This window comes from Sorex araneus, chromosome X (genome assembly GCF_027595985.1).
Source record: "Sorex araneus isolate mSorAra2 chromosome X, mSorAra2.pri, whole genome shotgun sequence".
In the NCBI taxonomy this organism is placed as follows: domain Eukaryota; kingdom Metazoa; phylum Chordata; class Mammalia; order Eulipotyphla; family Soricidae; genus Sorex; species Sorex araneus.
In genome coordinates, this window is record NC_073313.1 from 360,659,093 (window position 1) to 360,677,864 (window position 18,772).

An 18,772-nucleotide genomic window follows, 5' to 3' on the forward strand; every position below is an offset into this window, starting at 1 on the left:
CACCGAGAGTTTGTGCTCCTTACTAGAGGGGCTGCGCTTAGGACAGCCCACTGGTCCTCACGGTCCCACGACATGTCACTGACCGTGGCAGGTGGCTGTGGGGGAGGCGGTGCCAGCCAGGCACACAAGGCTGCAGAGAGGGGAGAAGGCCCAGGTTGGGGAGGCCGCAGAGGGTACCCTGCTAGCTGAGACGGGGTCTGGGGTTCCTCCGCCCTAAGCAATGTCCTCAGGTACTGGTTGCTTAGTGCTAAAGCAGGCCAGCTGAGGATGGACTCGTGCAGTCCCGAGAGGAATGGCTGTTCAGCCACGCTATCCCCATGTTTCACAAGGATTTATTACCCACTCACGCCAGCCCTGACTACCCCGAGACAGGAATCCCCTCTGCTCCGATCATAACCAGACATTTCTTCTAACCTACTTTCCCTGACCGCCCTAATGAACCCCTAGCTTCAACCGAGAGTGAGAAGGGTTATTTATTTATTTATTTATTTATTTATTTATTTATTTATTTATTTATTTTGAGGGGCTGGAGCAATGCACAGCTGGTAGGGTGTTTGCCTTGTACGCGGCCGGCCTGGGTTTGATTCCTCCATCCCTCTCGGAGAGCTTGGCAAGCTACCGAGAGTATCTCACCTGCACGACAGAGCCTGGCAAGCTACCCGTTTCGTATTTGATATTCCCAAAACAGTAACAATAAGTCTCACAATGGAGACGTTATTGGTGCCCGCTCGAGCAAATCAATGAGCAATGGGATGACAGTGACAGTGACATATTTTTTTGAGGACAAGTCACCTTGTCCTCAGGTTGCTTGCACCACCTGCATCAACCCTCTTCTCAGGCCAACCTTGTCTCTCGAGCGATTGGCCTTGGAGCAGAAAATAGCACCTGAAGCAAGTTGGGTAATGGCTTGAAGTAAAAAAATAAAAATTTCCCCCCTGAGGGGGGATTAGCCATCCTTTTTCCTGGGATTGGGGGGGGTGGGTGAGTGGCCAGGCCACACCGGGCAGTGCTCAGGGCTTGCTCCTGGCTCTGTGCACCTGGATCACCCCCATTGGGATTGGGGGACCCTGGAGGGTGCTGGGGATTGAACTTGGCCACAGGCCAGGCTAGTGCTTTACCCGGACGATGCCTTCGGCTCCTCCCCCTTTTCTTTCATTCTCCAGTTGTTATCTGAGGACTTGAGTTTTCCGGGGTGGAAGATGAGGAGGCCAAGGACCAGCTGGCCGGCTGACCAGGAGCCTGGGGAATTGTTGACCTCTGCTTCCCAGATAAGGGACCGGATCCCAGCTGGCTTCAGGAAGCCGGTTCAGGGACAACTATGTAAACTGATACACAGTCCTGGGAGAGCCCAGGAGGCCTTGTGCTCGCTGACCTGCTTCCGAGCCATCCGATCACCAGGCGGCATGTGGGTGGGGGCGCCCAGGGGCGACATGGGCAGCAATCCCTCCGGACCCTCCTCTCTCGGGGAGGGGTGAGTCGGGGACAGGCCTGTATTCTCAGGTCAGGCCAGGCCAGGGGGAGGCCAGCGAGGGCGGAGAGACCGGAAGGGGAGTGGACGGGCACTGCTGCAGTTAGGCTGGAACTCAGCGCCTTGGGTTGGGGGGGACAATGGGAGGTAAGAACTGGGCGGAGGGAGGAGGGGCAATGCCTCACTTCTTGGGTTCCCCCGCACCCCTCCCCACGGTTCTCCGAAACATCTCTGCCGAGTGCTCAGCGGCGCTCATTGTGAGCACGGCCTTGCCCCCCTGCTTGGGAGACATGTCTGGTCCGAAAACGGCCCCCTGATGGCTGGCATTCTAACCAGAACAGGGGGCATGAGTTCCCCCACAGACTTGCACCTCCACCCTCTCTCGTGAGTCACCCCATCTTCAGGATGATTCTGGGCCCCCATGATCCTTCCTGCCCTTTCTGAGTCCTTCACCCTCGGCAAAGCTGGGTTCCCTGACAGGCAAGTCCCCGCTGACAGGCCATGGCCGGCTCCGTGGTACTGATTGGGAGCGAGAACCATCCACCTGTGCTTCCTTCAAGCTCTTGCCCAAATCTAACGCTTGCAGAGAGTGAGCTCAGGAATGCTGTTTCCATTAAATATAGCAACTCTGGGGGCTGGAGCGATAGCACAGCGGGTAGGGCATTTGCCTTGCACGCGGCCGACCCGGGTTCGAATCCCAGCATCCCATATGGTCCCCTGAGCACCGCCAGGGGTGATTCCTGAGTGCAGAGCCAGGAGTGACCCCTGTGCATTGCTGGGTGTGACCCAAAAAGCAAATAAATAAATAAATAAATAAATAAATAAATGTAGCAACTGTAGTTTTCTGAGTCTTGTCTGTCTGTTTGTTTGTTTGTTTGTGCTCAGGGCTTATACCTGTCTCTGCACTCAGGGATGACGGGCTTCCCCGGAGTGGAGGAAACAAGCAAAGATGCTGAGACCAGCGAGCGAGAGAGGTGTTCAAGGGGGAGCACGGGCTGAGGAGCAACCTCTCCCGAAGACAGTCTGTAACTCGGGATGGGGAAGCGGATGCTGTCCTGGCCAGGTAATAAGGGAAAGAGAAGCCGCCGGGAGACCAGCCAAAGTCACCGAGAGCTTGTGCTCCTTACTAGAGGGGCTGCGCTTAGGACAGCCCACTGGTCCTCACGGTCCCACGACATGTCACCAAGATCAAACTCCAGGTGGTCACATGCAAGGCAACAGCCCTCCCGGCTATGCTATTGCTCCGGCCCCTTGTTCACCGAAAGGGGGAATGTCTGTCCACTTAATAAAAGGCTCTGACCAGAAGCAGTTGGAAAGGTGGCAAGTGATAAGGGAACAGGAGCCAGCAGGAAGGGCTGTCTGAAAGGCAAGAGAAAGGAGTGGCTGACCACTCTGGCCACCTCTTGGGTACTGGATCCTGACCATACCTCTGAGTCAGTGTGTGACCTCGCCCAGGTGACTTTCGGTGTCTCACCTTAATTTTGAGCAGTCACTTCTAAGGTTGGATGGTGGCAAGAGTCACACTGCCTTACATGGATCCCCACACAGGGCTCCAAGCCAAGAGCACACAGTGAATCTTTAAAATTAAGTTATGTGCTGGGGCTGGAGCAATAGCACAGCGGGTAGGGCGTTTGCCTTGCACGCGGCCGACCCGGGTTCGATTCCCAGCATCCCACATGGTCCCCTGAGCACCGCCAGGAGTAATTCCTGAGTGCAGAGCCAGGAGCAACCCCTGTGCATCGCCGGGTGTGACCCAAAAAGCAAAAAAAAAAAAAAAAAATTAAGTTATGTGCGGTGGTGGGCCGCAGAGTGATAGTACAGCGGGTAGGGTGTTTGCCTTTACACGGTCAACCCGGGTTCGATGCCTGGCGTCCTATATGGTACCCAGAGCATCACCAGAAGTAATTTCTGAGTACACAGACAGGAGTAACCCCTGAGCATGGCTGGGTGTGACCCAAAAGCCAAAATAAACAAATAGAACCACAGAGACAGGAGAGCTGCCTTCCAACAATTCTGGGGCCTGGGGCAGGATCTACAATGGTAGTCATGTGAGTCCCTCAAAGGCTCTGTTCTCCTCAATGCTAAGATTGCCCAGCAGCCTTCCTGCAGGTAGCAGGCTCTCAGCCCACAAGGAACAGCCTGGAACAGTGGCTCTGGCCTTGCCTGTCTCCACTTTACAAACAGGTAGGAGCCAGCTACTCTGGCTTACATGTGAGTCTAATGTGAGTTGTGTTCATGTAACTCAGCTCTGGGAAGAAAGACTGACGGGTGTGGGCCCGCAAAGCAGGTGTCAGGCCCCCGGCCGGGGGGCAAAGGGGCTGCCCTGGGGTGTGCTGACACAGAGTGTCTGTCTCAGCATGACCAGTCCTGCCTGCACTGGGGCCACACACACACACACACACACACATGTCCTTATGGCTGCATATCTCTTGCTCTCCGAGACATTTTTGTCTCCAGGATTAGAAACACATGAACACAAAAGTTTAAGTGCTAACATCAAAAAACATGGGGAAGCCACTGTCACTGTCATCCTGTTGTTCATTGATTTGCTCGAGTGGGCACCAGTAACATCTCCATTGTGAGACTTGTTGTTACTGTTTTTGGCATATTGAATATGCCATGGGTAGCTTGCCAGGCTCTGCCGTGCGGGCAAGATACTCTCGGTAGCTTGCCGGGCTCTCTGAGAGGGGTGGAAGAATCGAACCCGGGTCGGCCACGTGCAAGGCAAATGCCCTACCGCTGTGCTATCGCTCCAGCACATGGAGAAGCCAAAGAAGAAGAAAATGCCCATATTCTCACCAGGTAGCCAGGAACGATGTTACTTCTAGAAGCAATTATTTCTTGTAATATCTAGAAGATAATACTTCTAGCATCAAAGTAACATAGAACCACAATGCGAGTGCCCGAGACAGGGCTCAAGTGACAGCCCATGCGTTGCGCTGGGCTCTGTCCATGGCACTGCCTGGCTCCTGGAATACCACTGGGTATATTCTGGTGGGCCTGAGCACCGCCAGTCCTGAGCACTGCTGAGCGCGGTCCCCACGGAAGTAGGAAGCAAACCAGAACAAAACTCTCCTGCCAGGGGCCCTCCTGGGCTCTCCCGGGTCTCCGTCGTCTTCCCAGCTCCCTCTTACTTTCCGTGGCCCCTTGGTCACAGACCTGGGCCAGCCTTAGCAGAGTTCTCAGGCTCGTTGACTCGGGACACCCTGGGGGTGCCTCCTGGGAACGAGCTCGCTTAGGGGGGATTGATCATCAGCTTGTAGTTCTTCGGGGACCCTCAAAACCATGCCTCCAGGGTCTGCAGTGCACATCCGATTATCTCTAATGTACAGAGGCTGCCCCTGCCCCGCCTACCTGGTAATCCATGGGTCGCCCGGCGCTTGGCTCCATCTTAATGTCTGGCTTGGACCTGAGGAGGAGGATGTCCTGTCAGGTCTGGTGTAAGGGCACTGCTTACAGGGGAGGGGGCACCGGTTAGCCCTGGGAAATGGGCAGAAGGACAGTCAAGGTATTCACCCTGGACCCAAAGGAAGGGGATTGGCCTTCCCAAAGGGCCCTGCAGGGAGGTGGCGGCAATGCCGTTAGCAGGAGGCAGACACGGGGTGGAGAGAGCCTCGCGTGAGCTGGGGGGGGGGGTCTCTGGTCTCTCCCCGCCCAGACATGTTCAGCCATGGGGTGGCAGGTCCATGACGATGCATTTGAGGAAGAGGAACAGGCCCAGGGATGGGTGGAACCCAGGTGGCCCTATACTCTCATGGTCGTGCCAAGGCCCAGGCCTGACCTGCAGGCCCTGCCTGACCGAGTCGGGTAGGGGGGTGTGGCTGCGGGGCTCACCGCTTGTTGGAGACATTGGTGGTGAGGGCGGTGACAGATGCCAGCGACAATGAGTCAGGATCCAGGCCGTCCCCCAGCCTCATGGCCAGGCGGTCGAGCTCTTCCATCTCCAGCACCGCGGGTTCATCTGGGGAGGAAGAAAGGCTGGCGAGGTGGGCCGGGCGGTGGGAGGGTAACCACGAGCCCTCTTGGGTTTGCATCTTGGGATCTAACAGTCAACTGCCAGGGTGGCCTGTGGCTGTTCAGTTCTGCAGACCCACAGCGCTTTCTACCTACGCGTGGGCTGTGATGGCCACGGCTGTTAGAGCTGGTCTTGCTTTTAAAGATCGAGGAGTCAGAGCAACAGTACAGAAGGTAGGGTGCTTGATTTGCATGTGGCCAACCAGGGTTCAATCCCCGGAATCCCACATGGTCTTCAGGAGTGATTCCTAAGTGCACCAGGAATCACCTCTGAGCATCACTGGATGTGTTCGGGAACCCAAGACAAAAACTAAACAAAATTAAATGGAATGGAATGGAACCTTTTCACCTGTTCATGACTTACAAAAGCCTTTGTGGAAGGTGGGAAAGAGAGAATCCAGACTTAGGGACCACGTGTAAACACAGCGGCTGTTTATTAACTGTCCACTATGTAACGGGTACTTTATACACACGTCACTGGCCCACCTATCCTCGTCCTGCCAAGATGGACATTATTCTCTTCTCATAGATGGGGGGGGGGGGGCCTTGGGAGGCAGCATTTAAAATAGCAACGGGATGGAGGGGAGAGAGTACAGCTGGTACGGCGCTTGCCGTGCATGCAGCTGACCTGGGTTCAATTCCTGGTACCAAATACGGTCCCTCAAGCACTGCCAGGAGTAGTCTCTGAGCATAGAGACAGGAGCAGGCGTTGGGCATCACCAGGAGAGGTCAGCCACACCCCTCCAAAAAGATCTGATGGATGGAATCCAGAACCTGACCTTTGCATCAACCCCATGGAACAAGGAAGTGATGATTCAGAGACGGCACCCACAGCTGGCACGCCTTGGACCCTGGCCACCAGTCGCACCCCTCCAATCCAAGAAGGTGCACTGGCACTTGACTTGGGGCGAGAGGGAGGGCAGGATTCTGGGGACAGCGCGCTTTCCCCAGTGACGGACAGCAGAGGCAGAGAGCGGCAAACCACCCCCTACCCACCCCAGTGCCCACCCCCCTGCCTCCTCCCCAGCCCTCTGCCACAGTGGGACAGGAGCCACGGCGCACACCAGCCTCGGGGCCTGCCTGCCTCTCGCCCCCCAGGACCTTCCCTGCAGCCTCTGAGAGCTCATGGGGAAAAGGCAGGACAGGGAGTCCTGGCACTGAGACGAGACGCACGGCCAGATGACTTATTTGTGGTGATTTCCTCCTTTGTGACAAACCTCCAAGCTCCTGTGCAAGAAAGAAACGGAGCAAAGAAGGCAGGAGGCGCAGCTCAGGGGAGATGCTGAAGGTGTGCAGGCGAAACCCAGCTCCTGCCGCAGCCAAGGCGAGGTCAGGCCCGCCCAGGCGGCTCCGCTGACCAGTGGCCGGAGAGCCCGTTAGGGCGCTGCCCGTGGAGGGGCGGGGCTTGGTGGGGGGCTGCCACCACTTACCTGGTCTCTGAGGCTCCTCCTTGTGGGAGCGGGTCTTGCCCAGCTTCATGGCGGAGAACACGCTCCTCCCGGCTCTGAGTGGGAGCAGCAGGACGAGGCAGGGGGAGACGGAGGCCCGGGGGGAGACACACAAACCCAGAAGAGAAAGAAACAAAAGTGAGAGGACACGTAAGAGCAAAGGGTCTCGGCACCCCAGCGCCTCACTCGCAGTTCCCGAGACCACAGGCAGGCCAGATCTGCCACCCAAGCAGCCTCGAGGGACACGTCCACCTGCCTCACGCCTTCACGACACCTGGGTCAGAGAGTCAAGATCATAGGTGGGGCCCCGAGATCACAGATGGGACCCCGAGATCACAGGTGGTGCCCCAAGATCACAGGTGGTGCCCCGAGATCACAGGTGGCACCCTGAGATTGCAGGTGGGGCACTGGGATCACAGGTGAGGTCCCAGGAACACAGGTGGGGTCCTGCGACTGTAGGTGGGGTCCCTCGACCATAGGTGGGGCCCTGTGAGCAGAGGTGGGGCCCCGAAATCACTGGTATGGCCCCAAGGTCACAGGTGGGGCCTCGCCACCACAGGGTCTGTCCTTAGCTAGAGGGAACACTTGCCTGGAACCCTTTTAGCTCCCGGTTGATCTCAGCCCCTCACTCCCTGGGTGTCCCCAGACTCAGCCTCGCTGCCCCGAACTCCACTTTAGCTAGGAGGACAGACAGCCAGACAACAGGGGCACTGTCTGAGCAGAAGGACAGGGAGGGGGCTGAGGGGCCAGGAGGGAGGGGTGGGGAGAGGGGGGTGTTCTTGTCCACCCCCCACCCCCATCCTGCCGAATTCCCCCAACCCCCCGACCCTCAGAACACCTGGCAGACCCCGAGGCTCCTACCTCTTCTTGCTGTGGCCTTGCAGTCAGGGGGCCCGAGGGAAAGGGTGAGGGGACCTCACTGGCCCTTCATTGACAGAGCTGTGCTTGCCGGTGCCGGGAGGGACCAAGAGGAGGACGGGCAGGGGGTAGCGCAGTATCCCGTTACCCATCAATACTGCAGGAGCTGACACCCGACTCCCTGCGTGTCCCACGCCCCTCCCTGGGTGTGGCCCTGCCACCCTGCTCGCCCAGTGGGACCAGGTATGCACCCCCACCCTGGGCTCACGAAAGTGGAGCACCCCCAACTTTTGGGTTGTGTATTTCCCTGTTTTGCCCTGTTAGGGTTTCCAGAAGCCAGAGAGAGATTGGGGGGCATTTCTGTCTCTGTAGGGGTGGTCTAGAACCCCCTGGGGGTGTGGCTTCAGAGAGCCGTTCTGAGAACCCTCTAGTCTGAGGCTTCTCTCAGACACTCACGGCCCCTGAAAATCACTGCAGAGTTCCCTGAGCACAGCTGGGGTGGCCTTAACCCCCCAAACAAACCAGCCTACAAATACCCACTCACCCCCCACCCCCCACACTTATCCAGCGTTCTCTACCACAGTGTGAAGCAGTTCCCAGGGAACCATCTCCCCCTCAGACCCTGCAGTTCCAAGCAGTCTTGGGAAAACCGCAACATGACGACGGGCCCTTTATGGGAAATGTAGACCACGCAGCGGGCAAGCTTTGGGCACTGGAGCTGTCAGCTGCCTCAGTTTCTCTGGGCTCGGCAGTCAGCTGGGGTGTGGGCCACACAGGGCCTGCACTGCCCCCTGCAGTTCCCGGTCCCCGACACAGACTCACTTTCCCACTTTACTCAGCAAAGGGCAAGGGCTATTATTGAAATCAATGCTAGGAGGGATGGGAACTTGATCATTGTATGATTGAAACGTAAGCACGAACGCTTGTAAGTCTGTATCTCATAGGGATTCATTAAGAAACAAAAAGGAAAAAAATCAATGTTAACTTCATCAGAAACTGTGGAAGGCACTTGTACTATAGACTTAGACTTCAAAAGTTTCTTCTTTTCTCTCTTTCTAGCTCTGATATTATTATTGTTGTTATTGTTGCTGTTGGCTGGAACAATAGCGCAGTGGGTAGAGCGTTTGCCTTGCATGCGGTAGACCCAGGTTCGATTCCTCTGCCCCTCTCGGAGAGCCTGGCAAGCTTCTGAGAGTATCTCGCCCGCACAGCAGAGCCTGGCAAGCTCCCCATGGCGTATTCGATATGCCAAAAACAGTAACAATGAGTCTCACAATGGAGCCGTTACTAGTGCCCGCTCGAGTAGATCGATGAGCAACAGGATGACAGTGACAGTGATTATTATTGTTATTTTGCTACTGCCTAGGGAGCCACACCTGCAGGTGAGGACGGTGTGGGCATTTAGTACCAGGAACATAACTCAGAGGGACCCACACAGGCTCTACTGCTCAAGCCCCGTCCTGGCCCTGAGTATTATTATTCTTTTTAGTTTTGCATTTGGTCTCTAGCCAACAATTGCAATTTCTAGAATTGAGGCACTGAGAAGCCAAAAAGCTAGTGAACTTGGAGAGAGACCCTTGGGTGGGTGACCGTGGCCCCTTAACGGCACAGGGAAGAACGAGAAGCCGGAGTGCAGGGTCAAGGGCCCTGTGGAGGATGTTTAGGTCACGCTGGGCTTCCTGATGTGGCTGCATCGCCTTCAGCATCTGCCAGCCTGTGACCCATGTGCTTACTCCCCCTCACACCAGCAGGTTTGAAGCCTGTTCCTCTGGGGAACGCTCTCCACTCATGATCCAGAGATTTCTTTTTATATATATTCTTTTTTTGGGGGGGGAGGGAGGATTGGGGTCATATCCAGTGGTGCTCAGGGGTTACTCTGGCTCTGCATTCAGGAATTACTCCTGCCACTGCTCAGGGGGCTATATGGGTGATGGGGATTGAACCTGGGTCAGCCGCGTGCAAAGCAAATGCCCTCCCCACTGTAGTATCGCTGCGGCCCTGGAGCCAGTGATTTCTTTGGAGATCCTGGCAGTTGGTTCATGCATTTAGGGGATACTGGGGAGATGCGGGTACACAGTGACTCAGCACCATTCACCAAACTAGATTCCATGTCCTGGGGGACCCAGGCCAAGGTGGGTGTTGGCTGCTGTGACTTAGAGGTTGTGTCTGAGAAAAATTCGGGCAGATACCCGCCTAGTGGCCTTCGTGCACCTCTGACAGGACTATCAGGCCCTCGAAGACCCCAGGGCTCAGGAGATAAGAACACCTGTCGGAAGGAAGCAGCAGTTGTGGGTCTTTTCTACGCTGTCTCGGGGACCTCATCTTAAAAACTCTCATCCCTTTGCCATGAAGGGCTCGTTTGTCTTATTTTCTGTGCCCGCAATACCTAGATTTCATGACAATGGTTTTGCAAGTTGTCTTCCCAAGTGGGTTGAATTTCTGATATTTTGAAAAACTTCCCACCTCTGGGCTGCAAGGTGGAGCCCATCCTTCAATATGCGGGAAGACGGGAGAGCCCGGCGTGCTTTGCCTGGGTTTTCCAGGGGCTGGAGGGAGGGCCGGCTCTTTGCAAGGTCCCAGCACCTCCACCCCTGTCCCAAGCCCGTGTCCCCAGACTGCTCTCACTTGCTTGCAGGGGCTCAGGTCAATTCTTTATTCCCTACACTGCGGCTTGCACTCTGACTTTGCCAATGAACCAGCGCTGTCCCACAGATACATTCGGAGAGTTCTCCACGTTTCCCAGCTCCAGGCTAAAGAGTTTCAACTTGTCTAATCTCCCCTTAGAAATCCCCCTTTCAGGGCTGGAGCAATAGCACAGTGGGTAGAGCGTCTGCCTTGCATGCAGCTGACCTGGGTTCGATCCCCGGCATCCCATATAGTCAGTCCCCTGAGCACCACCAGGAGTAATTCCTGAATGCAGAGCCAGGAATAACCCCTGAACACTGCCAGGTGTGACCCCTCCATACCCCCCTCCAAAAAAAAGAAGAAATCCCCCTTTCCTGCCTCTTCCACCTCCCTGGGGCTGCGTCTTTGAGGAAGATCGATGCCAGCTGGCTTAATCTCCGATACTAAATGGAGGTGGCGAGGGGTTAGGGTGGATGTGTGCCAACCTTTACTCTGCACCTACCATGTGCCCACCCTGGGAGGCATCTAAGAGGGATTCAGCCCATGAGCTGGAAATCAAGAGAGCCTGAGAGCCTTGCTGGTGTCAGATCGGGAAGATGGGGGCACCAGGATGGACAGAGGGACAGACAGGGACGGATGGGCAGTTCGTGTCCCACATATCCCACACGAGAGCTATTAGCACTGAAGTGCAACAAGCCTTTTAGACCCCCTTCCTCCCCGGCCCCGGGGTCCTCTCTCACAGCCCCTGATCCCCCCAGCTTCCTTGCCAAGCCCACCCTCTGCCCGAGGCTCCCTCCTGCGCTCAACCTGGCACACCTCCTCCTGCCAGCGAGGCTGTGCCCAGGCTGCTTCTTCACGGCACCTTTGGGACAGGCTGGGGTGGGGTTAGAATCCCGAGCTGGCCGGGATGTTAGTAGGGTCAGACAGTGCGGGCCCGAGGGGCCGAAGGGGACTCCCGAGCCCAGACTCTGGCACCCATGACCCTCTACCCTGACTCTACCCTCCGCAGCACAACCCCGTCCTGATTTACTGGGGCCTTAGTTCTGAGCAAAGCCCCTGACATCAGGGGGGCTATTTCCTACTAAGGAAACCAGGCCTGGCTGCCCAGCCCTCCCGGGCCTGTTCGGGGGTCCGTGTGGGGACTCTCCGGAGGGGCACATGCTGGACTTGGCCGCAGCCCTGCTGTGTTCTGGGGTGAGTCCTTCCCCCGCCTGGGGCTCAGAGTCCGCGCCAGGGTGGTCTGCACTGACCCCACAGCTCTTGGGGATGTCCAGGTGGGGAGAGACCATGCACTTCTGGGGGGTCCGAGTCTCCCGAACCCCGAGCCTTGAGCTCTCTCAGCCCCTCAGATGGGTCATTCCCCGAGACAGAGCTTGATCTCTCCCTCCCCCAGGGACGCTTTGGAAGGACGGAAGTGCCGAGGGCCACCCCAATAGCACTCTGGGTCTTGATGCTCACACCCAGAGCGGGTCTCTGAGTGGAGTGAGGGGAAGTGGCCATGGGCTCCCGGGCCCCTCCCCTCCTCCTTGCCTCAGTTTCCCTCTCCCACGGGGCCAGGCCTCGGGGCTGGGGTGCTGGACAGGGCCATGGAGCAGACGCGAGACAGAGAGGACCGGCAGAATCTGTGGGCCCCGCAGCCTCCCGCCCCGACCTGACCCCTCCCTGCCCCTCGCCCTCCGTGGCCGGCGGGAGAGGCCCCCCGAGACAGCTCTCCTGGCCGGGACACCTACTTGTGCTCGCCATCTCTGCCTCCCTTGGTCTTCTCTCTGCCTTGGCTGAGTCATGGGGAGAAACGAGGAGACAAGGGACACGAGTGAGCGGCCGGGGTGGAGATGCGTGCACACCTAGTGGCCCTGTGCCCCACACCTGGGGCCCGTCCCGGGGCCCGCCCCCACCGCCTCGCACTGTGAAGCACAGAAGCTGGTGGGTAGGGGAGCCGGGAGGGGCCCTGTGAGGGAGCAGGCCCGGCCCCCTTCTCTCCTGAAGACCCCTATGGTGAGCCCAGAAGGTTCCAGGAAGCCGTGGCTCCAGGAACCTGCCTCCCTCCATAGGGGTCGCCCAGCTCCTCCTCTGCCCTCCCCACTCAAACCCTTCCCAGGGACGGTGGGGTTCCCAGGCTGGAGGCCTGTGAGGGGGAAAGGTGGGCTGAGAAGGTTCTGGAATGTGCCAGTAATAGACAAGACTCTAGGGCCCAGGGCAGGGCAGCCTCCTTAGGGGGGCTTCCAGACCACCCTCCGGAATGTTCTCTCTCTGCTTCCCTGCTGCCGAGGCAGTGAGGAGGAAAGAAGGAAAGGAAAGGAGGGGAGCCACGCTTCCTGCTCTCCGCTCTGCCCTGGCGCATGACTTGCCCAGGTCGACAAGGCCTCGGACCTTGATCACTCATCACCTGATGCCAGCTTGCAGTGACCTCACCAAACTGACTTTCCGGGGAGCAAGGTGGCCCCTCTGTCAGCCCTGGCGCTCAGGGCCCAAAGCAGCCGAGACCCTCGAGGACAGAGCAGCTCCCACAGAGATGCAGGCGCTGCTCAGAGCCCAGTTATGGTCACCCACACGGGCTGTTCCACTGGAACTTCTCAGGAGTAAGGGCCCGGTGGGGGTTCGAGCTGGCCTCACCCTCGTTTGTATCCAGGCAGGGCCGCCTCCCCCTGAGTCACCAATCCAGAGACTCGGGGAAATTCTGTCCTTGATTATTTATCTATCTGTCACGGGTCTGTCTGTCTATCTTAGCGGGACTCTCCAGCCCTGAGAAGTCGCAGGCGGTCTGGGTAGCAGATGGCACCTCGGTGCCCAGATACTGGTCCGAGACACTTTCCTCGCCTTCCCTGCAGGCGTGTCTGGCCCCACAGAGCAGCAGGCTGGCGTGGGGAGGAGCCGGGTCAGGTCACTGCATCCCAGGCCCAGGCCTGCAGCCTGGCACTAACCACGCCGTCCCCCTGCTGCCAACAGGGGCCACCCAGGCCACGCTGTGGACACGGAGGAGGGAAGGATGAGCCAGTGTGGGAAGGAAGCCCAGCCCCCACCCCGGCTGCTAGGATGGAGAGAGTGACCAGCTGACCCAGGCCTTCCGGCTCCCGGCAGAGGGGGTGACGTCATCCTCCCCCTTTCCAGAGAGGCCACCACTGGGCGGGTGGGATCCTCCCTCAGAGCTACCCTGGGAAGCTTTGCCTGGGCCACATGGGGATTCTAGCTTCCTCGCCTGACTGGCCAAGGGCAGTTCCTCAGCCGCCGTTCTCTCTGTGAGTCCCGGTGTCTGGGGCTCAGCTTCCTGCCGCCACTGTCTCACGCCGCCTTCTCTGTGAGGAGCAAGCCCCAGGGCGGGAGGATGGATAAGGTGGCTGGGTCCGAGCGGCAGCCGGACCAATAAGGCAGCCCGCAGGGAACCAGGCGCCTCGTGCCCCCTGGACTCGCTGAGGCACTCAGTCCCGGTGGGGCAGACCCCCGGCCTCAGGTGCAGGGGCTTTGTGGGGGAATCTTCTGAGTATGCTTCACCCCAAATCCCAGCAGAGCCCGGAATCTGCTCCTCTGGGCCCCGAGGGGTGGGGGAGCACCGGCCCCTGACCCTCCGCCAGAGTCCCCCGCCCTGCACACATGCCCCCCACCCCAGCAGAGAGGAGGGTCGCTGGCTCCCACAGTCCCGGGAGTGGAGGGGGTCACAGGGACCCTCGGGGAGCCCCTGGAACTGGGGTTCCCCTCGCTGTCCTCGGAGGGGCTCCTACTCCAGGCGAATGGCAGAGCCCGGAAATCAGCGGTAGCAGCTCTGGGGCTGGGCGTGTGAGCACAAACACGCAGGCCTACACACATGCTCATGTGCGTGTGCATGTGTGTTTCTGTGTGAGCATGTTGCCTGATGGATGCCTCATGCACCCACCCCCACCCGATGGATACTGACATGCCCCTTGTATGCAGACATGCCCCCGTGTGTACTGAAAAGCCCACATGTGTCCTGACATGCCCCATGTATCCTGACATGCCCCATGTGTCCTGACATGCCCCATATATTCTGATATGTGGCCCCATGTATTCTTTCATGCCCCCATGTATCCTAACATGTGTTCCCATGTATCCTGACATGGGCCATGTATCCTGACATGTACCCCCATGTAATCTGACATGCCCCATGTATCCTGACATGTGTCCCCACGTATCCTGACATGCCCCATGTATCCTGACATGTGTCCCTGTGCCCTGAGAGGAAGTCCCCACTACACAGAAAGGCCTGACCTGTCCCTTCGCTCTCAGGGAGGAGGAGCCACTGTGAAATCTCACTTGACTCTAGTGCTCCGTGGCCGCAGGATCTGGAGTCCGCCAGGCCTGATGAGGGCAGGAAGCACGGCCCCTGACCCCAAGGGGGGCAGTGATTGGTGGGTAGCTCCGGCGTGGACAGGGAGCGGCCGCCCTTTCCTTCCTGCGGCTGGTGGGCCTCACGTGACTTCCCCTCTTGTTCCAGCCTCTGACGCCCCTCGCTCCTTCCCACGTGTGCACCCAGACACCAGTGTCAGGCCCCTGGCTCTCCAGGAGTCCTGGGCCCCTCAGGGCCACCCAGCCCCGGGCACCCCACGCCCAGCCTGTCCCTCCAGCCTTCCCTGGACTCGGCCAACAGCACGCGGGTCCCACTGTCCAGGCCCAAAGGCTTGTCATGAGGAGACTTGGTTGAGGCCAGTGGAGGCAGAGCTGGGCCTCCCTGGGGGTCCCGGAAGCCATGGGCAGGCCCTTCGCACCCCCAGCCTAGGGGCTGAGGAGGTCACGTACCCGGCTGCTCAAGCCCAGGTGAGGTGGTTCCTCTGAGCTGCTACCGGGTCAGGTTACTGCTCCCCTGGCCCCGGGACCTCCATGCGTGTCTCTGCCCCTGCGTGTCCTTCCCCCTCCAGCCCCTCTGCTCTCTCTGTCTCCGTCTCGGTCTCTGTCTCTGTCTCTCGGGGGGAGAAGGTCTGAGCGCGGAGAAGGAAAGCCCTGTGCGGCGACCCACGCACCCACCCTAACTGACCGAGAACCTCCTTTCACGAACAGGAGCGAGGAAGGGTGGAAAGAGGATGGAAGGAGAGGAGAGAATTCTGGGGCCCTTTTCCCAGACCTCCCGCGTCGGTGAGCAGGCATGCAGCAGACCACCCTGCATCCCGCCCGCCCCCGGGCCCCCCGGCCTAGACCCGGTGCCTCCGGGCTGCGCTTTCTTCTCTTTCTGGGCACAGAGTGCGTCTGGAGCAAGTGGCCAGACGAGGCGGCTGCCCCCCGCTGTGGCACTGCCTTGGGCCTCTGCACAGAAGCACACGGCCCGGGCCGAGGGGGCCGTGGTCTCTTGGGCCTTTGCTGGGGGGGGGGGGGGGCAGGGCCGCCCGTTGGAGGTGGAGGCCAGCTGGAGGCAGAGTCGGGCCTCCCTGGAGGGGCCCCCAGAAGGGGACAGCTGGGGGGAGCCAGAGGGGTCAGCTCTGCTCCCCCGACCCCGCCCAGAGGCTGAGCAGGCCGAGGCCCTTCCCTGCTAGAACTCAGCCCCTGAGCCCGGCCCCTCAAGGCACTGCTGCCTCCCCAGCGAGCCCCAGGGTGGGGGTCCCCCGGGGGCCACTGCAGAAGCCCCACCTCATACGGCCCTCTGAGCCCAGCCCACCCCGAGGACCCTCCCAGGACCCCCCGCCCCGCCCAGCGCCCCGCCTGCCCCTCACCTCCGGAAGCTCTTCTGGCCGGCGGGCCGGGAGCCGGGCCGGGAGCCGGGCAGCAGCCCATCCGTCTCCTGGCTGTCCTTCTCTTCCTCCTGGAGGGACTCGTCCCCCAGGAAGTCCCCATCATCCCAGGGCCCCACCGAGCCGTCGGTGGCCTGATAGCGTATCTCTACACACAGGCGCGTCTGCAGGGAGAGAGAAGCAAGTGAGCCGGGGGCGGCAGAGGGGGCAAGCTGGGTTCAGCCCCATTTCACAGATGAGAAGACCGAGGCTCCGAGAGCCTGGAACCACAGACCCCTGGGCGGATGCCTAAGTCTGATCCTGGACATACGGGGCGTAGGCTGTGCCGCCTGTGGGTCCCTGCCCAGCCCCTGCCCCCTCCCACACTCTGGGATCTCCTCCAGGCACCCATATCCTCCCCCATGTCCTCCGTCCCTCTGGCGCCCAAAGCTTGTCCTGCAGGCCACAGTGGCGGGTACCAAGGAAGCCGTCCTGGCCATGCTAGGAATGGTTTGTGGGAGCCGAGGAAGTGCCCGGAGACCCAGACACCCTGGGATTTCTGCCCAGCCCTGTGGACAGGGCATCCTCCCCACTGCCCCTGACATTGATCCCGACAGAGCTGACCCATTTTACACCTGGGTAAACTGAGGCCAGGAACCTGTTGCAAACAATATAATTTTCTTCTTGGACCTGAATGTCCACTGCACCCTGGTCAGCTCTAAGTCTGCCTGGGGCACACATGCAGTGACTGGCTAGGGTCTTCGCTCCTCATAGCTTGGTCAAACTGCCCTTGAAGGGCTGTGGACATGCCCGAGGGGAAGGACCAGGTTCAGAGCAGAGTCTGGTTCTGGGTCCGAGGATCGTTTAGTGCTCCCTGGAGCTGGGTCAAAAGGGAAAGCTCAAGGGATGCTGTCCACTTTGGAACCCAGACCCAGCCACCCAAAGGCTGCAGCCCTGCAGTGACCCCATGGTGGGCGAGTCCAGGGGGCCCGGGGCACACGCACCTTGAGGGTGGCATTGTTGTCATCGATCAGGGTGTCAGTCACCTCCACGTGGTTCTCCTCCACCACCTTCTGCAGTACCATGCGGAAAGTTCCGATGAGCCTGTGATGAGTGAGGGGGGTGGGGGGACACTCTTTGTGAGGACTGGGGCAGGGCTGAGGGGGTGGGGGAGCAGGGTTGAGAGGAAGCAGAGCTGAGGGGGAGCAGGGCTGAGGGGGAGTGGGGCTGAGAGGGAATGGGGCTGAGAGGGAGAAGGGCTGAGGGGAAGCGGGGCTGAGGGGGCTGAGGGGGAGCAGGGTTGAGGGGGAGAGGGCTGAGGGGGAGTGGGGCTGAGGGGGAGTGGGGCTGAGGGGGAATGGGGCTGAGAGGGAGAAGGGCTGAGGGGAAGTGGGGCTGAGGGGGCTGAGGGGGAGCAGGGTTGAGGGGGAGAGGGCTGAGGGGGAGCAGGGCTGAGGGGAAGCAGGGCTTAGGGGGAGCAGGGCTGAGGGAGTGCAGGGCTGAGGGGGAGCAGAGCTGAGGGGGAGCAGAGCTGAGGGGGAGTGGGGCTGAGGGGGAATGGGGCTGAGAGGGAGAAGGGCTGAGGGGAAGTGGGGCTGAGGGGGCTGAGGGGGAGCAGGGTTGAGGGGGAGAGGGCTGAGGGGGAGCAGGGCTGAGGGGAAGCAGGGCTTAGGGGGAGCAGGGCTGAGGGGGAACAGAGCTGAGGGGGAGTGGGGCTGAGGGGGAATGGAGCTGAGAGGGAGAAGGGCTGAGGGGAAGTGGGACTGAGGGGGCTGAGGGGGAGCAGGGTTGAGGGGGAGAGGGCTGAGGGGGAGCAGGGTTGAGGGGGAGAGGGCTGAGGGGGAGCAGAGCTGAGGGGGAACAGAGCTGAGGGGGAGTGGGGCTGAGGGGGAATGGAGCTGAGAGGGAGAAGGGCTGAGGGGAAGTGGGGCTGAGGGGGCTGAGGGGGAGCAGGGTTGAGGGGGAGAGGGCTGAGGGGGAGCAGGGTTGAGGGGGAGAGGGCTGAGGGGGAGCAGGGCTGAGGGGGAATGGGGCTGAGGGGGAACAGGGTTGAGGGGGAGCAGGGCTGAGGGGGAACAGGGTTGAGGGGGAGCAGGGCTGAGGGGGAATGGGGCTGAGGGGAAACAGGGTTGAGGGGGAGCAGGGCTGAGGGGGAATGGGGCTGAGGGGGAACAGGGTTGAGGGGGAGCAGGGCTCAGGGGGAGCAGGGCTCAGGGGAAGTGGAAGGGGGGCTGAGGGGAAGTGGGACTGAGGGGGCTGAGGGGGAGCAGGGGTGAGGGGGAGCGGGGCTGAGGGAGGCAGAGCTGACTCCCACAGCACTCTGAGCGCCGGGAGGACTCCATGTTGGGGTCTGAGGCGCGCTAGAGCCAGGTGGTAAGAGCGCGGTGGGCTGGTTGACAGGCCCCAGGGAACCCACATACTGTTGTTCTAGGAGGGAGCGCGGGGCTCTGAGAAGGGGTCCTGCATGGGACCCTCGGGTGGTGGTGAAAACACACGTTTCCGGCTGCACGATAAGGCTGAAGGGGGCAGACACACAGCAGGTCAGAGAGCTGGACACTGGGGTCAGGGAGCCGGCCGGGTTCAGGGAGGAGGAAGATCTAGGGGCGACCCAAGCAGTGCTCAAGGGGGCCGAGGTCACTCCTGGCTCCTCGCAGATGGTCCAGTGCTCAGGCGCAGAGACGTGATGCGGCCTCGGCGAGGATCAGCAA

The 18,772-nt window shown here is 59.9% G+C and overlaps 1 protein-coding gene across 2 annotated transcripts in view; it reads right to left on the minus strand.

Annotated features, from left to right (window-relative positions):
- The window catches only part of OTOF (otoferlin), an 83,759-nt gene that overhangs the window by 28,827 nt on the left and 36,160 nt on the right, over nt 1-18,772 (minus strand). Inside the window, exons 4-9 of one of the 2 annotated variants that reach the window (XM_055123216.1) lie at nt 17,069-17,168; nt 16,068-16,249; nt 12,144-12,188; nt 6,913-6,986; nt 5,303-5,429; nt 4,823-4,877 (exon numbers count right to left, since the gene is read on the minus strand). In XM_055123216.1, coding sequence (XP_054979191.1) covers nt 4,823-4,877; nt 5,303-5,429; nt 6,913-6,986; nt 12,144-12,188; nt 16,068-16,249; nt 17,069-17,168 — 583 coding nt within the window. The remainder of the gene's footprint in view (nt 1-4,822; nt 4,878-5,302; nt 5,430-6,912; nt 6,987-12,143; nt 12,189-16,067; nt 16,250-17,068; nt 17,169-18,772) is intronic. The other variant, XM_055123215.1, reaches the window with a different exon arrangement.